At 33.7% G+C, this 15,748-nt stretch overlaps 2 protein-coding genes across 2 annotated transcripts; both read right to left on the bottom strand.

The window, feature by feature from the left end:
• Positions 1-5,909: 5,909 nt before the first annotated feature.
• On the bottom strand, positions 5,910-13,881 carry LOC145807075 (protein FAR1-RELATED SEQUENCE 3-like). The gene is made up of 5 exons (XM_082904996.1): positions 13,145-13,881; positions 12,990-13,044; positions 12,746-12,830; positions 12,406-12,441; positions 5,910-5,998 (listed from the first exon to the last, which is right to left on the bottom strand). The coding sequence occupies exons 1-5, from the start codon at positions 13,879-13,881 to the stop codon at positions 5,910-5,912; spliced, it is 1,002 nt and encodes a 333-aa protein (XP_082761122.1).
• A 36-nt stretch (positions 13,882-13,917) lies between these two features.
• On the bottom strand, positions 13,918-14,628 carry LOC145807074 (protein FAR1-RELATED SEQUENCE 5-like). The gene has a single exon (XM_082904995.1). The coding sequence runs from the start codon at positions 14,626-14,628 to the stop codon at positions 13,918-13,920; it is 711 nt and encodes a 236-aa protein (XP_082761121.1).
• Positions 14,629-15,748: the final 1,120 nt, after the last annotated feature.

Below are 15,748 nucleotides of genomic sequence, written 5' to 3'. Positions count from 1 at the left end.
TAATACCCACACCCCCACATTAGTTTGTAAGGGTTGAAATTGATGCAATGGGCCACAACCCAAACCCCAAACTTTGTTGGGTTTGGTCTAGAATGGCATTATGTAAGAGCTACTTTGCACACCAACTAATGGGCCCTACTCTTTTCAGGCACGGCCCAACCTTTATTGAAGGTTAAAACAATATTTGAATATATAAAACAAAAAAAAACATTTATTAATTTTTGTATATAAAATTTACGTTCAACCTTTATTATTAGGATCATTATTCAAGGAAGATTTGACTGGGCCTTTGTATGAGAACTGGCTTTTTTTTAAAGACCGAAATATAATTGGAAAAAAAAAAAAAAAATCATTACGAAAAAAAGGACGCTTTAACAAAGACGTTCATTATGTGTTTTTGGACAAAAACATGTAGTTGGGAACATTTTATAATGAAGTATTTTTTTTTTTTTTTGTTTTTTTTGGGTCTTTGAGTTGGACCATGAGCCTTTTCAAAATTAGTGGCTTAATGAAGTCTGGAGAAGAGTTTAACGCCTGAAAGTTGGACACCTTTGTTTAAACATTGTTTTCAAATTGGGCCATGTAATTTGTAATACTGCATAGTTTGGGAAGTAGGTTTTGGTGGGTTAGGGCTAAAATAGTCACAAAAAATAAAATAGATTATTTTAGCCATAAAAAACAAAACATCAAATCCAACCCATAATCATTACACTCCTCTCTCACAAAAAAAGTCAAAAAAATTAAAAAGTCAAAAAATCCTTCCCAAGCCAGGCTTTTTAGCCCCAGGCTAAAATAGTCAAAAAGCCAACCCACTTCCCGAACGGAGGCCTAATGGTCTCTAAATATGGCCAAGGCATCTTTATGTAATGCCATTTAAAACTTTGACAATTTGCATGATTTGCATTCTGTCATGACAATGATATATATGATAGTTACTTCTTGTCAAATTTTAAGTTTTGTTGGCGCAACGCCATGCTTCTTTTCCACTTCTCTGCCATCAACTTCATTTGAAAGAGCATCGGAATTAGCTTGACAAGATTTACGATTTTCATCTTAAAATTAGGATTATTTTTATAACTATTGTGATTTCATTATGATCAGAAGAGTAACTGAGATACAAACATAACCACCCTCAATTTTGAATTGGATTTATAGTCAAGTCGAGTGATTAGTGTCCAGTACTTATCAAGATTTATACCACCCAACACCAATACAGTTGGATTCAATTGCCCAGCTATTAAAGTAGTTAACAGAGACAATTGCAGAGGAAGTAGAAAAAATAAAATGGTGCAGTTTCAGAGTTTTGGTATGATCCAATAAAGCCCTTTTGAAGGCAGTAATTACAGTGCCTATTCATGTACACAAGTGCCCACCTAACAAGATGAACATTAATAGGAATTATCTCTCCTCTGCTTCTGTTATCACCACCCCCAATTGATCATCACAAAAACTCCCAACAACCCCTTCAATGCTTGCTTCCACACACACACACCTGCCCTTTTTGGTATTTTGTTATGATATAAATCAATCTATGCATCACAAATTGGTTCATCTCTCATTTTCGCAGTCACGATTCTTTTGTTATCAAATCTATTTATTCATTTGTCTCAATACACTTCAACAGTATAGTTTTATATCTCGAGAATTTTGTTTCTCAAAATGTCCAAGAAATGATGCAGTTGAGAGTATATTGGGACAAAAAAATACTGAGACTTGGGAACATGGGATTCCTAACCATTTTTACATGGTTTTAAAAACTAATTTGATGTGCAGGATATGCCTTATGTAAGATTTTCTATGAAATCAAATGAAGGTAGCAAATTTTGGCTGGAACTGAATCATCAAACTAAAATAAAAACAAATAAACAAAATATAAATGGAACCATGTCTTAATCAAAATTTTATAGTATCCATGATTAGAAAACATGATTGTTTGCATTATTATGATTTGTGACTGCTTTAAAGCCAACTACGGGTTGGTCATACCTTAAAACTTTGATGCAGACACGAAGGACATAAATTATAATATTTTTTTGTATATATTTTATTTTATAACTTAAGCATTTTTTTTTTCCAATTTCGAAAAAAAAACTAGCATTTTTTAATTACAAAATTAAGGAGTGTTTTGAAAAAATGGTTAAAAGTTGGCTTTTGACTTTTAATCAAGCTTTTTGGCTTTTTTGAAAAGTGATAAAAGAATATTTTTTATTTTTTGAGTTAATATTTATTTATAATGTTACATCACAATAAAACGACCACAATACCCGCAAATGGTGATTTGCCCTAGCCCTCAACTTGTAAACATGAAGTGTTCATGTAATTTCACACCTTGCATTTTGCTAACTTCCCAAGTACTGTTCTAGCCTTTTTACCTAACTCAGGCTGCATTTTTTAAGCTGCAAAAGGCGGTTTATATTTGGATTCCCAAATCACCCCCAAGTCTTTTCTTAACTTTTATATCAGCAATGATAGAGACCACTAAAAAATCTCATCACTAATAACTCTAATGAGTTAAAAAATGTAAAAAATAAAAGAAAAAAGAAAAACACAAGAGACAACCATCACATCAAAGGGAGAGCCACCTCAGTAGTGCTCCCTTTTTAGTACTCCCAAGCATTAATCTTTTTATATAGTGCCTGGTAACGTTTGCCGCCTTGTGTCGTGCAACTTATATGGGGATATATATATATATATATATATTCATTTATTTTGAAAATTTGTGATAGAGTTTTTTTTTAATTTTTTTATTTATTTATTTTTATAACTTATGAGATAGAAATAACTTAAATAATTTGATTATTGAAAAGCACAGGAATGATTTTAACTTTTTGCTTTTAATTATCAATTTTAAGTTTGCAAAAAGTTGCACAAAACACACTTATCCCGGTTTGATTGAGTTTTCAAAATATGATTTATATTTTCTTTTTCCAAACAAACTAAAATTTAGTTTGGTAAAAAAAAATGAAAAAATAAAAAATACTTATCATTTTATATGATTTTATTTTTTTGAGTCAAAAACAAATTTTGAAAATTTACAAATTTGTTTTCGGTGTTTATTTTCAATTTTTATTTTTATTTTTTTTTAAATTTAAAAACAAATTCTAAAAATTTAAATTTTTTGTTTTGGTTTCGATGGACCCAAGAAACAGCTGTTCATCGACTATAGTGGTTTAAATTTAACGCTACTTTCGAAAATGTCCTTTTCAATTTAAAAAATAAAATAAAAATAAATGGTGTAGTTGAACCAAAATAAATTTTTAGTACAGTCAAGTCGTTTACCATACAAGAATAGTTTACATTGATTTCTTCTTTTTCATGCATTAATCATCGTTGAGAATAATAATATGAGCAATGAAACTAATTTGCAATTTTAAATTTTAGACAAAATTTAACTAGATGTTTCAGTGCCATCCGTGTCTAAGTAAAATATATACAAAAACATAATTAAAATAAACATCCATATGAATGTTTTGACTTTAAAAAAAATTAAAAAAACTCTAAACAGGTACGTCATTGTTATAATAAATATTAAAAAAAAAAAGAAAAATGTTTGAGAGCTCGAAACTTGCCTCCCCTAATCTCGTTTTGGGCATTAGGTTTTTTTTTTTTTCTGCCATTTTTGACCATTTTCGACCATTTTCGAGCTCAAACGCAGGGGGGAGAGGGAGAGGGAGAGAGAGAGGGAGAGCGAGGGAGAGAAGAGAGAAGAGGGAATGGAGACACACACACACAGAGGCCCCTACATTCCGGCCGATCGTCCGATCGTCGCAGCTCCGCCGATCGTCGTAGCTCCACCCGGCCGACGTCGCCTCCGCCTCTGCCTTCTTCCTCCGCCTCTGCCTTCTTCCCTTCTTCTTCTCTTCTTCTTCTTTCTTTCTTCTCTTCTTCCCTTCTTCCCTTCGTCTGCTTCTTCTTCTCTGATTGAACCGGAAAAAAAAAAAAAAAAAAAAAAAAAAAAAAAAAAAATTCTAAAACGTCGAAACGACGTCGTTTCTCGTTTTGGGGGATTAGGGGGGACGCTCTTTCGAGCTACGTAGCACGGCTCCAAAAAAAAAATTCTAAACAAGTACATCAATTTTTTATTTTTATTTTCTTTGTATGACATAAGCAGGGCCGGCGCTGACAAAAGAGGCCTGCACTAGGGGTGAGCATGGTCTGGATTGGACCGGATTGGAGTAAAACTAGGACCAATTCGTTATTTACGGTTCCTAAAAAATTAGAATTAATCCAATCCATTTAAATCATGGAATCAATCCGAACCAATCCATTTAAACACGGATTGGATCGATTTAGGACCACGGATTCACATAATTAAATAACAAAAAAATATATATATAACACTTTAATTTCATAAAAACATAAACATAGCGCTATATTAGTTCCACAATAGCAACATGTCTTTCTATAATAGCGACATATTGTTCTAGAATTTAAACAATCATAAGAAAATTGGTTTCACCATAAATATTTAGACCATTACAAATTAAAATTAAAAACTAACAAACAAAAGTAATAAAAGAAGATATTATGCGAGTTTAGATTTGAGTTTAAGTTTTATATGGAATAAGAGAAGATATTATGGGGGAGGATATATAATAAAAATATAGACTATTTGTATACGGTCCGGATCGGTTCCAATCCGGAACCGTGTGGTTTAATCTAGAACCAATCTGTGGACTACGGATTTTTAATTCTTCAATCCGAAACCGAACCACGGATTCAAAAAACCAATCCAAACTTATTGGATTGGACTGAACTGGATCGGATTACGGATTTCACGGATTCCTTGCTCAGTAACCTGCGCCTTGGGCTCCCAACTAGGGGCTAAAATAGGGGCCCCAAATATAATTTTGTCTTTTAAATATTAGAAAAAAAAAAAGGTTCAAATACTATAGGCCCAAAGAACATGGGGTTCAAAAAAAAGCAACAAGACTAAATTTTTATTTTTTTTAAATATTTTTAATGATTGCTTCCTATCTTAATATATGAAAATAAATTTTTATTTATAATTTTAATGATTATATGTGCAAGTAAATTTTTTTGTGGATACAAATAAATAAAAACGTTGTAACTTATCGTTTTGTCTATAATTTTTTTTTTTTAATGTAAGAGGATCCCATTTCTAAAATTCGACCCTAAATCTCGGGATCGGCCTTGGACATAGACAACATGGAAAATTTTCATTGAGTAGAGCCGTCTATTAGTAGTGTCCATGGTTTGCTTGGAATGGACATGCACTGAAGGTGTGTCATAACCAATAATCTTCATCCACCAATTCATTATGGACGGATTCAGAATTATTATTATGAGAGTATCAAAAAAATGTTAAAAATATAATTTCTTATAATTTTTAATTATTTAAAATTTTTTAATATAATATATAATATTTTTAAAATTTTTGAGGGTGCACTCACCTCCACTCACAACCCCTAAATCCATCCTTGCAACTAATGCAATATGTGTGTAGGGCCGGAACTACCACAAAACTATAAAGGATCATAGCTTTTTTGTTTCTGTAAAAAATATGATTTGTCATGACATTTTAAAGGAAAGATTACTCATAAATCCTATGCTGGAAAAAGTTAAACCATTTAGTCCTATAAATTTTTTTGTATACCATTTAGTCCTAATGTATTGCCAGATTTTTTAGGGTGTGATTTGATTCATTTATTTTTACATCAATACTCTTTTGAGGGTGTGATTTCTCTCTCTCACTGTGCAACTATTCATCAATGGCGAAAGAGAGAGAAGATGTTTGTTAGAGGCCGACTTCGAGCAGTTTGAGTAGCACTGTGGAGTCTTTTAGTGGGCCCAAGCCACCGCAGACAACAGTTGCTCCGCCGTCTATGTCTCGACAAGCGCCTCTTCGAGAGGTGTGCAAGCATCTCAGAAAGAGCTGATCGGCTGCGTTAGCCGTCGGAATCATACCGCCGGTAGCTTCCAGAAGAGACGATTCGCTTCTCGAACAACACGATGGGATCCAGAGCGCCATTCTTCACTGCAAGAGATCATATAACTCATCCAGATCCAGAGGTAAATAGGACTAGTCATATTCAATTTACACATTAAATCCTTAATTATTAATTAATTCAAATCTTAATATGTTTCTCTTGAATTTTGGTTCGTATATTTCTCTGTTGTGTCATGAACCGTAAGCAAACCTTGCCACGAGATCTCAGTTATCAATCCATCTAGAAATTCCACAGAGGAAATGGGAGTCTGAAGAACAATGTTTTGATGTTCAATGTTTGATGTTTAATTAGGCCCTGATGTTTTGATGTTTGATAGTAGAGATGTTCAATGTTTGAAGAATAATGTTTGATGTTCGCTTAGGCCCTGAAATTCAATTTTTTTTGTTGATGTTGTTGGACCGGAATGTTTGATGTTCATATGTTGATGATTAATGTCGGTGATGTTTGAAGTTTGATGATGTTTTGTTAATGTTTGATGTTGTTGATGTTTTTGTTTGATGTATATGCCCTCTATGGTCAATTTCCAAAATTCAAAATTTTTGTTGACGTTGTTGGACCGGAATGTTTGATGTTCACATGTTGATGATTAATGTTGTAATGTTTGATGTTTGATGATGTTTTTTTAAAGTTTGATGTTGTTGATGTTTTGTTGATGTTTGATGTTGTTGATGTGTTTGGAGGGAAAACAAACATCTACAGAGTTTTGGGCATTTCAGTCAATACCACGTTGGGATTTTCCTTATTTACCCTTATTAAAAAGCGCAAAACATAGTGTAATACCGGTTATTTTGTCATTAACATAAGCTTGGGACTAATTGGATCATAAGATAAACTATAGGACCAAATGGGTCATAAGATAAAGATTTAGGATTTATTGGTGCATCGCCCCATTTTAAAAATATATATCTCATTTTATATATAAAATGTCCCCAGTATACACTACAACAAAAAGTAGTTTTGGCGACCAAAAATATAAATTTCGTCACTGAAAGTAGGAAAATTGGCGACTAAAATTGAATTAGTAGCAAAAAGTGAAAACTTTTGGCGACTAAAACAGTTTAGTAGCCAAATGTGTACTTATTGGCGACTAAAAATCAGATTAGTCGCTGATTACATGGGTTTTAGCAACTAAAACAATTTTAGTAGCCAAAGGTGAAGGTTTTTAGCGACTAAAAAAGATTAGTAGCCAAAAGTATAGGCTTTGGCGACTTAAAAATGGTTTGGTCGCCGATTGTAGGTGTTTTACCGACAAAAAAAATGTTGTAGCCAAATGTAAAGGTTTTTGGCTACTAAAAAATTTTTAGTAGCTAAAAGTGGACAATTGGCGACTAAAATTGAGTTTAGTCGGCAAAAGTGGCGGTTTTGGCGACTAAAAATCAGTTTAGTCGCCGAAAGTGGTTATTTTTAGACGGAAATTAATTTTTTTAGCGACTAAATTATTGGTAGTAGCCAAAAGTAAGGTTTTTGGTGACTAAAAAAAACTTTAGTCGCCAAAAGTGGCTCCCTTTTTTTTTTAATAATTAATTTATTTTTTACATAAATTAATATTGAATAAAAATAATTATATTTATATATATAGTTTTAAATTAATACGGGTCAATATACTATATAAATAATATATATTGCATATATATTCATGTGATCTTGTGGTGGCATAGTGGAGGGAGTGTGTTGGTAAAGGTCTACAAAGTAGAAGGTCCGTGGTTCGAATCTTAGAACAAGCAAAAAAGTTGATAATTTTTTTTTTTCACGGAAGCACCTTTGGCGACTAAAATTATTAGTCGCCAAAAGTCTTTATTTTGGCGACTAAATGGATTAGTCGGCGATTCAGTGAGTATTGGCGATTAAAGGATTTGTCGCCAAATGTATGATTTTGAAAAGTGTAAATCACTATTGGCGACTAAAATGTTGGTCGCGAAAGAGCTGCTTTTTGGCGACTAAAAAAGTTTTAGTCGGCAATACCTCTGCCGACTATCTATACGCGACAAAACCAGCGACTAAAAAAATTATTCGGGAAAAGTAAAAAGTCGACTTTTGGCGACTAAAAACGGACTTTTGGCGACTAAAAATTTAGTCGCCAAAGGTGGTTTTTCTTGTAGTGATAAAAAATACATATTTCATTATTATCTCATCTTGCTTTCTCTTTTTATTTTGCACCAAAAAACTTTTTTATCCTATTTAAAATTGCTTCTATATATTTAAATTTTTTTTTATATGTATAGATATAATTTATATATTATATTATACATATATATGTACTTATATATATGGTGAAAAATTTTATTTATCTATTAGAAACATATGCAACGAACCACATCTTTTGTCGAGGGCAGCTGGGCCTAGTTATGGCATTCAAGTCCTTTTTCGTTTGGGAAGAGAAAGCCTGAGGTTTTTTTGGTTATTTTAGTCACAAAAACATAAAATAGACTTTTTAGTCTAATAAGACAAAACATCACATTCAATTGATAATTATTATATTTTTTCTCTCACAAAAGTCAAAAAGTCAAAAGTCCATCCCAAACGAGACTTTTTAGCCTCAGGCTAAAAGGGTGATGCTATGGTACATTTAGGTGTACTATACATTTAGTTATGAACTTATATGATTTTATATCATAACCTATGTCATATTAGTCATAACTATCACCATATTAACTCATAACTTAGTTATATTCAATTATTTACTTATACCATATTACTTCATAACCAGGTCATTAAAAGTGACCTGCTAAACAGGTCACTTTATATAGTTATGAGCTAAAATCATATTTCTTCATAACTATAATCAAATTGATCATAACTTAGCTATAACTACATCTCATAACCAACACCATTTTGTTCATAACTAATATCACATATTTCATAACCACATCTCATAACCAACACCATTTTAGTCATAACTAACATCACATATTTCATAATCATAATCACATATCTCATAACCAACACCACTTTGATCATAACAAATATCACATATCTCATAACTATTGATCACATATCTCATAACCACATCTCATAACCAATCCCTTTGAGTCATAACCAACATCACATATCTCATAACCACTAGTCACATATCTCATAACCAACACCTTTTTGTCATAACTAATATCACATATCTCATAACCACTAATCACACATCTCATAACTACTACCCACATACATCATAACCATATCTCATAACCAATCCCTTTGAGTCATAACCAACATCACATATCTCATAACCACTAGTTACATATCTCGTAACCAACACAACATCACATATCTCATAACCACTAGTTATATATCTCGTAACCAACACCTTTTTGTCATGACCAATATCGCATATTTCATAACCACTAATCACATATCTTATAATTAACACCTTTTTGCTCATAACCACATCACTTTGATCATAACCAACATCACATATCTCATAACTACTAGTCACATATCTAATAACCAACATCACATATCTCACAACCACTAGTCACATAACCAATATCTTATAACTCATAACCATTAATACATATAGCATAACCACACCCTTTGACACCACTTTGCTCATAACCATTACCCACATATCTCATAACCACTAACACATATAGCATAACCAAATACCCTTTGACACCACTTTACTCATAACCATTACCCACATATCTCATAACTACTAACACATATAGCAAAACCAAATACCCTTTGACGCCACTTTGCTCATAACCATTACTCACATATCTCATAACCACTCATAACTATTACCCACATATCTCATAACCACTAACACATGTAGCATAACCAAATACCCTTTGACACCACTTTGCTCATAACCATTACCCACATATCTCATAACCACTCATAACCATTACCCACATATCTCATAACCACTAACACATATAGTATAACCAAACACCCTTTGACACCACTTTACTCATAACCATTACCCACATATCTCATAACCACTCATAACCATTACCCACATATCTCATAACCACTAATACATATAGTATAACCAAACCCCCATTGACACCACTTTGCTCATAACCATTACCTACATATCTCATAACCACTCATAACCATTATCCACATATCTCATAACCACTAACACATATACCATAACCAAACATCCTTTGGCACCACTTTACTCATAACCATTACCCACATATCTCATAACCATTACCCACATATAGCATAACCAAACACCTTTTGACACCACTTTGCTCATAACTATTACCCACATATCTCATAACCACTCATAACCATTACCCACATATTTTATAACCATTACCCACATATTTCATAACCAAACACCTTTTGACACCACTTTGCTCATAACTATTACCCACATATCTCATAACCACTAACATGTATAGCATAACCAAATACCCTTTGACACCACTTTGCTCGTAACCATTAGCCACATATCTCATAACCACTAACACATATAGCATAACCAAACACCATTTGACACCACTTTGCTCATAACCATTACCCACATATCTCATAACCACTAACACATATAGCATAACCAAACACCCTTTGACACCACTTTACTCATAACCATTACCCACATATCTCATAACCAACATTACATATATCATAACTACTAATCACATATCTCATAACCAAACACCCTTTGACTTATAACTATACCACTCTGCTCATAACCAAAATCACATATCTCGCAATCACTAATCATATATCTCATTACCTTTATCCACATATATTATAACCACATCTCATAACTAGCACCCTTTGTTTCATAATCAATATCACATATATCATAACTACTAATCATATATCTCAGAACCACTACCCACATATAAGGGTATAAATTTAGCCCATGAGCTCGCGGCACACCCCAAGTCCGCTCGTGCCCTGGGTAGGCCTAACTAGGCTTGAGTCTAAACCCAACCTAAGACCCTGAGCTATGTGTTCTAGAGCCCGACCCGACCCTGGTGTGTTATGGAGTGTGACCCATCCCGTGAGATCGCCTCGAAATTTTCTTTCCCATCTAGCTCGACCTGACCCCAATGGCTCCTTGCCCCCTTTGTCAGTGAAATGGTCAAAAATTTAAATCAAAACAATTTGAAAGAGTCATATAACCATTAATTCCACCAACAATCAATTTTATTTTTTTTATTTATATATATATAAATTAACTCCTCCCTCCCAAGTCCTATAAATACCACCCCTCTCACATTTTATTTCTCACAACAAATTTGTCTCTCAAACTCTCATTCTCTCTAAACTTTCACACATATACAAATCTTTGGCCGTAGTTATGATTTTATCAATTTGTACATATCTTATAGAACTGTTGAAAATGAATATTACGATTTTGTTGTACTGTTTTGCTATCTCAGCTCTCTTCATCTATCAAACATCTCTCTCATTCCTTATTGTCACTGTAGATATCTCCGATGTTCCTTATCGGAAACAACACCATCTTTGACATTATTTTCACAGACGACAAGTCCGTTCAGTCTCTCTTACTCATATTCCCTTTCCTTTCGCTCTATTGGTTAATTTTCTCCAACTCTCATTTTCTGTTCCATGGCTATAAGTCGTGGATTAAATTATTTGATTATTGTCATTACATTCTGTGTTTATCTGTATCATTAGAGATCCCGATTGGTGATTAAATTATTTAAAAAATTTAGATATTTTTGTTACACCAATTAGTGGATAGTTACATAATTTTTTGTTAATGTTATGAAATTTTGGAAATTAGTTACGACATTTGTGATTTTCTAAAATTTTAAACAATTTCGTTACGCCAATTAGTGATGCAGTTATGTATTTTCTATTTTATATCACAAAACTTTGTGACTTGATTACAATATTATGGTATGTTTGGTAACTATTTCGTTTTTAGTTTTCAGTTTATATTTATAAAAATTTTAAAAGCTGTAAAAGGCCTGTCACCTTTCTTTATCCTTTTCATTGCTGTAAAAGGCCAAGACCCTAGATTGAGAAGGGTGTACCAACTGAACTCTTCAAGATGAAAAAAATAAAATTCTCGAATCATAGAACATCGATGATAAAAGTAAACAAGAGGTCGACAATAACAAGGCATGCTGCCAATTAGTTCCAATTGACGTTTTGGTGGCAAATGCTACTGTGCAAAGAATTGTCAGAGCTAAAATGATGGTTTGGCCATTTTCAAGAGAATATTTTATGGGAAAAGACGATTGAATAATGGCATTCAATTTTCTATATGCACTTGCTGTTGCGCATTTGCTTCGAAAATGAGCGAAAACACTAAACAAAATGGCTTCATAGCCTTTGCTAGAAATTTATACAAAACAAATATCCATCAAAATACTAACAGATTTAAGTCCATACAACAAAACAAATATCCATCAACCATCGTTTAAGAGTATTTATACAAAATACTAACAAATTTAAGTCCTCAAATTTTTTTTTTTAAAAAAAAATCTTAGTTTAGCTCCAATATCACCTGCTCGATCATAGCAACTATTACCCATAGCAACACCTGCAAAAACAAATTAAATTGTCATTAAGGTTTGTTCACTTGAAATTTATGATTCAAATCATAACAAATTGAATTTTGATATATTGGTCATTACACACTCTTTTGTCATTTTGTTTTCGTAAATTATTTATTTTCATAATCAAGTTGTAAACATCATAATTAGTTATGACATCAAAATGTTCTAGCTAAAATCTATCTTGGCATATCAAGAAATTAGAATTAAGCTGCCACATAAAAATTTGCAAAGCAAATGTAAGCAAAATGAACATAATTTGAACTGAAAAGATGCCATAAAAGTAATCACCTAGAGACGTATCCGCATCAATGAACGCTGAATTTTGGACGACTTGTGCATCGCAACTACGCAAGTCATTAACATCCTTGCTCAACTGCACTGGAGACGTATCCACATTAGTGACAAAAAGTCGTCTCTTCACAGGGTGGGTCTTACATGGCCTAATATTATTCCTGGGACGCTTCGGTGTAAAAGGGGTGGGAGTACCAATTGGATCATAATCATCCTATTCCTCAAACAAATTGCTACCCACTTGTCCCGTTTTATGATCGTTTTGGGGGCAAGTTCTCCTTGTGTGGCCGACGACCCTACATTGTCAAGTAAATCACCAATCATTAAAGAGAACAAAAATGTCAACACTACCTCACAATAACAAAATTAAGACACAAAGCACAATATAATGTATACCTGCAACACTGGCATCGCCTTGGCTTTCGAGGTTTAGCCATGTAGGATCCCCCAGTATTCCCCTTCGTGTTCACTACTTTCGAATCCCCAACCCCAAATGGCGGCAGTGAACTTTTTCCTTCATCAACATTAGTTCCCTTGGCCATGCAAAGCTGCTTCATCCGACATGTCATAGTGAAAAATGCATTCCTAGCCTCTTCAAATCCTTCAGATGTTTGTGAGGCATAGTAACACATTTCAGTAAAAGAAGAGCAAAGTACCCCAAAACGCGTCTCCTGTGTGAGAGTGCTAGAGAATTGGGCTTGGCAATGTTGTTCACCAACCTTTCTTGCTTGCTTTGTCCAACGATACATCACACAACTTGGGAGAATTTCAGTCATGTGTTCGCATTTCATCATAGAAATCATGTGGCTGCAAGGAAGTCCAAAGAACTCAAACTTTTTGCAACTACATTTCATTATGCTAGTTGCGGGATGGTATGACACTTCCCATGTGGAACCAAATTCAGTGTACTTTGAAAATTTGTATATGCGATGATCGAACTCCTCTTTCCTTCCATCAAAAATCAACAATGCTTCCTCAATTATTTCATTACGGAACATTAAGAACAAACGTCTGGTAAAGATGGTTGCTGCATGTTTCTCTAGAGGCTGAAGTGTTGTGGTAAGACAAGGATCACTGTTGTCAGTTTTTGCCTCGGCATCCGCTTCTTTGTTCCGTAATCGATAAAGGGCCATGTCAAAACATCTAACAAATTCGAATAGTTTCAGTTTTCATTTGAGGCACTCATTGAAAAAAGCATGCATACCCTCACAACGCTGACTGCTCTTCATTCCAGCAAAAAAATGACCACGCAAATATGACTGAGCCCACATGCCTTCGTTGTTGTAGGTGTCTGATACCCACTTGTTATTTTGAAGGCCATATTTTCTTACCATCTTACTCCAAGCTTCCTCAAATACAACCTCATTCGCATCAAGATCCATGAGATGCTTGAAATGTCCTTCAAATCCATCGACTCGAACATTTCGCTTGGCATTTCTGTGCATATGCCAATTACATAGACGATGCTTGGCATTTGGAAAGACTTTTTGTATTGCCTCACGCATGGCCATATCCCCATCTATCAACACTGACACCGGTCTTTTGTTATCCATGGTTTCTAACAACTTCTGCAAAACCCATGTGTATGTTACAATTGTCTCATCAACAAGCAAGTTGCATGCAAATATGGTGGTTTCAAAATGGTTATTGACCCCGACGAAAATAACAAAAGATTTGTTATATGCATTCGTTTTATAAGTCATATCAAAGACCAACACGTCACCAAATGCAGCATAGTCTAGGCGAGACCTTGAATCTGCCCAAAACAATTTGCCAAGCCGGTTCTCTTGATCCTTGTCATACTTGTAAAAGAAGTAAGGGTTAGCATCAGCTTTTGCACATAAGTAAGCCAAAGCACACTCCGCGTCACCATCCTTCATTTCTATTTTGCGCTCGGCTTGAATATAATTGTGCAAATCCTTGTGAATAAAGCCCACATTCAAGGATCTATTGCAGAGACACAAGAGTATAGAGAAGAAGAATCCAGTGAGGAAGAACTATCAACGATGGTCGTTCGATGATTCAGCGAAATAGAGAAGTCTGATTAAGAAATAGAGAGAGCTCAGGCACAACTAGGACAAATCAAGAGAAAGAAAATTGAGTGGAGAAAAAAATGAAGAAAAGTTGGGAAAAAAATTTAGGAGAAAAATTATTTAGTGCAACAAAATAAAATCACGTCATAGATAATTTTTATCAGCATATTTTTTATTAAAATTTAGTTAAATTATATATATATATATATATATATATATATATATGTCTATAAGTGTATATAGATATTTTAAAAAGTATATCGTTTGTATATTATTATTTCTATTATCTTTAATGAAGATACCATGACTAAAAATAAATCTAAAATAGAGATAGGTGATCAATTGCAATTGTCACTTAGGGATGACACTTCAAAATTAATTAAGAGAGTTGAGAGTTTAGAGAGAATGAGAGTTTGAGAGACAGATTTGTTTGTGAGAAATAAAATGTGAGAGGGGTGGTATTTATAGGACTTGGGAGGGAGGAGTTAATTTATATATATATATATATATATATATAATAAAATAAAAACTGATTGTTGGTGGAATTAACGGTTATTTGATTCTTTCAAATTGTTTTGATTTAAATTTTTTACCATTGCACTGACAAAGGGGGTAGGGAACCATTGGGGTCGGGTCGAGCCAGATGGGGAAGAAAATTTCGGGACGAGCTCACGAGATGGGTCACACTCCATAACACACCAGGGTCGGGCCGGGCTCTAGAACACATATCTTAGGTTGGGTTTAGCCTCGAGCCTAGTTGGGCCTATCTAGGACACGAGTAGACTTGGGGTGTGCCGCGAGCTCGTGGGCCAAATTTACACCCCTATATGTGGGTAGTGGTTATGAGATATATGATTAGTGGTTATGATATATGTGATATTGATTATGAAACAAAGGGTGCTGGTTATGAGATATGGTTATAACATATGTGGGTAAAGGTAATGAGATATATGATTAGTGATTATAA

This window comes from Camellia sinensis, chromosome 14 (assembly GCF_055761805.1).
Source record: "Camellia sinensis isolate YWXY chromosome 14, ASM5576180v1, whole genome shotgun sequence".
NCBI lineage: Eukaryota > Viridiplantae > Streptophyta > Magnoliopsida > Ericales > Theaceae > Camellia > Camellia sinensis.
Note: the sequence above shows the minus strand (reverse complement) of the source record. Positions and strands in the feature narration are given on the sequence as shown.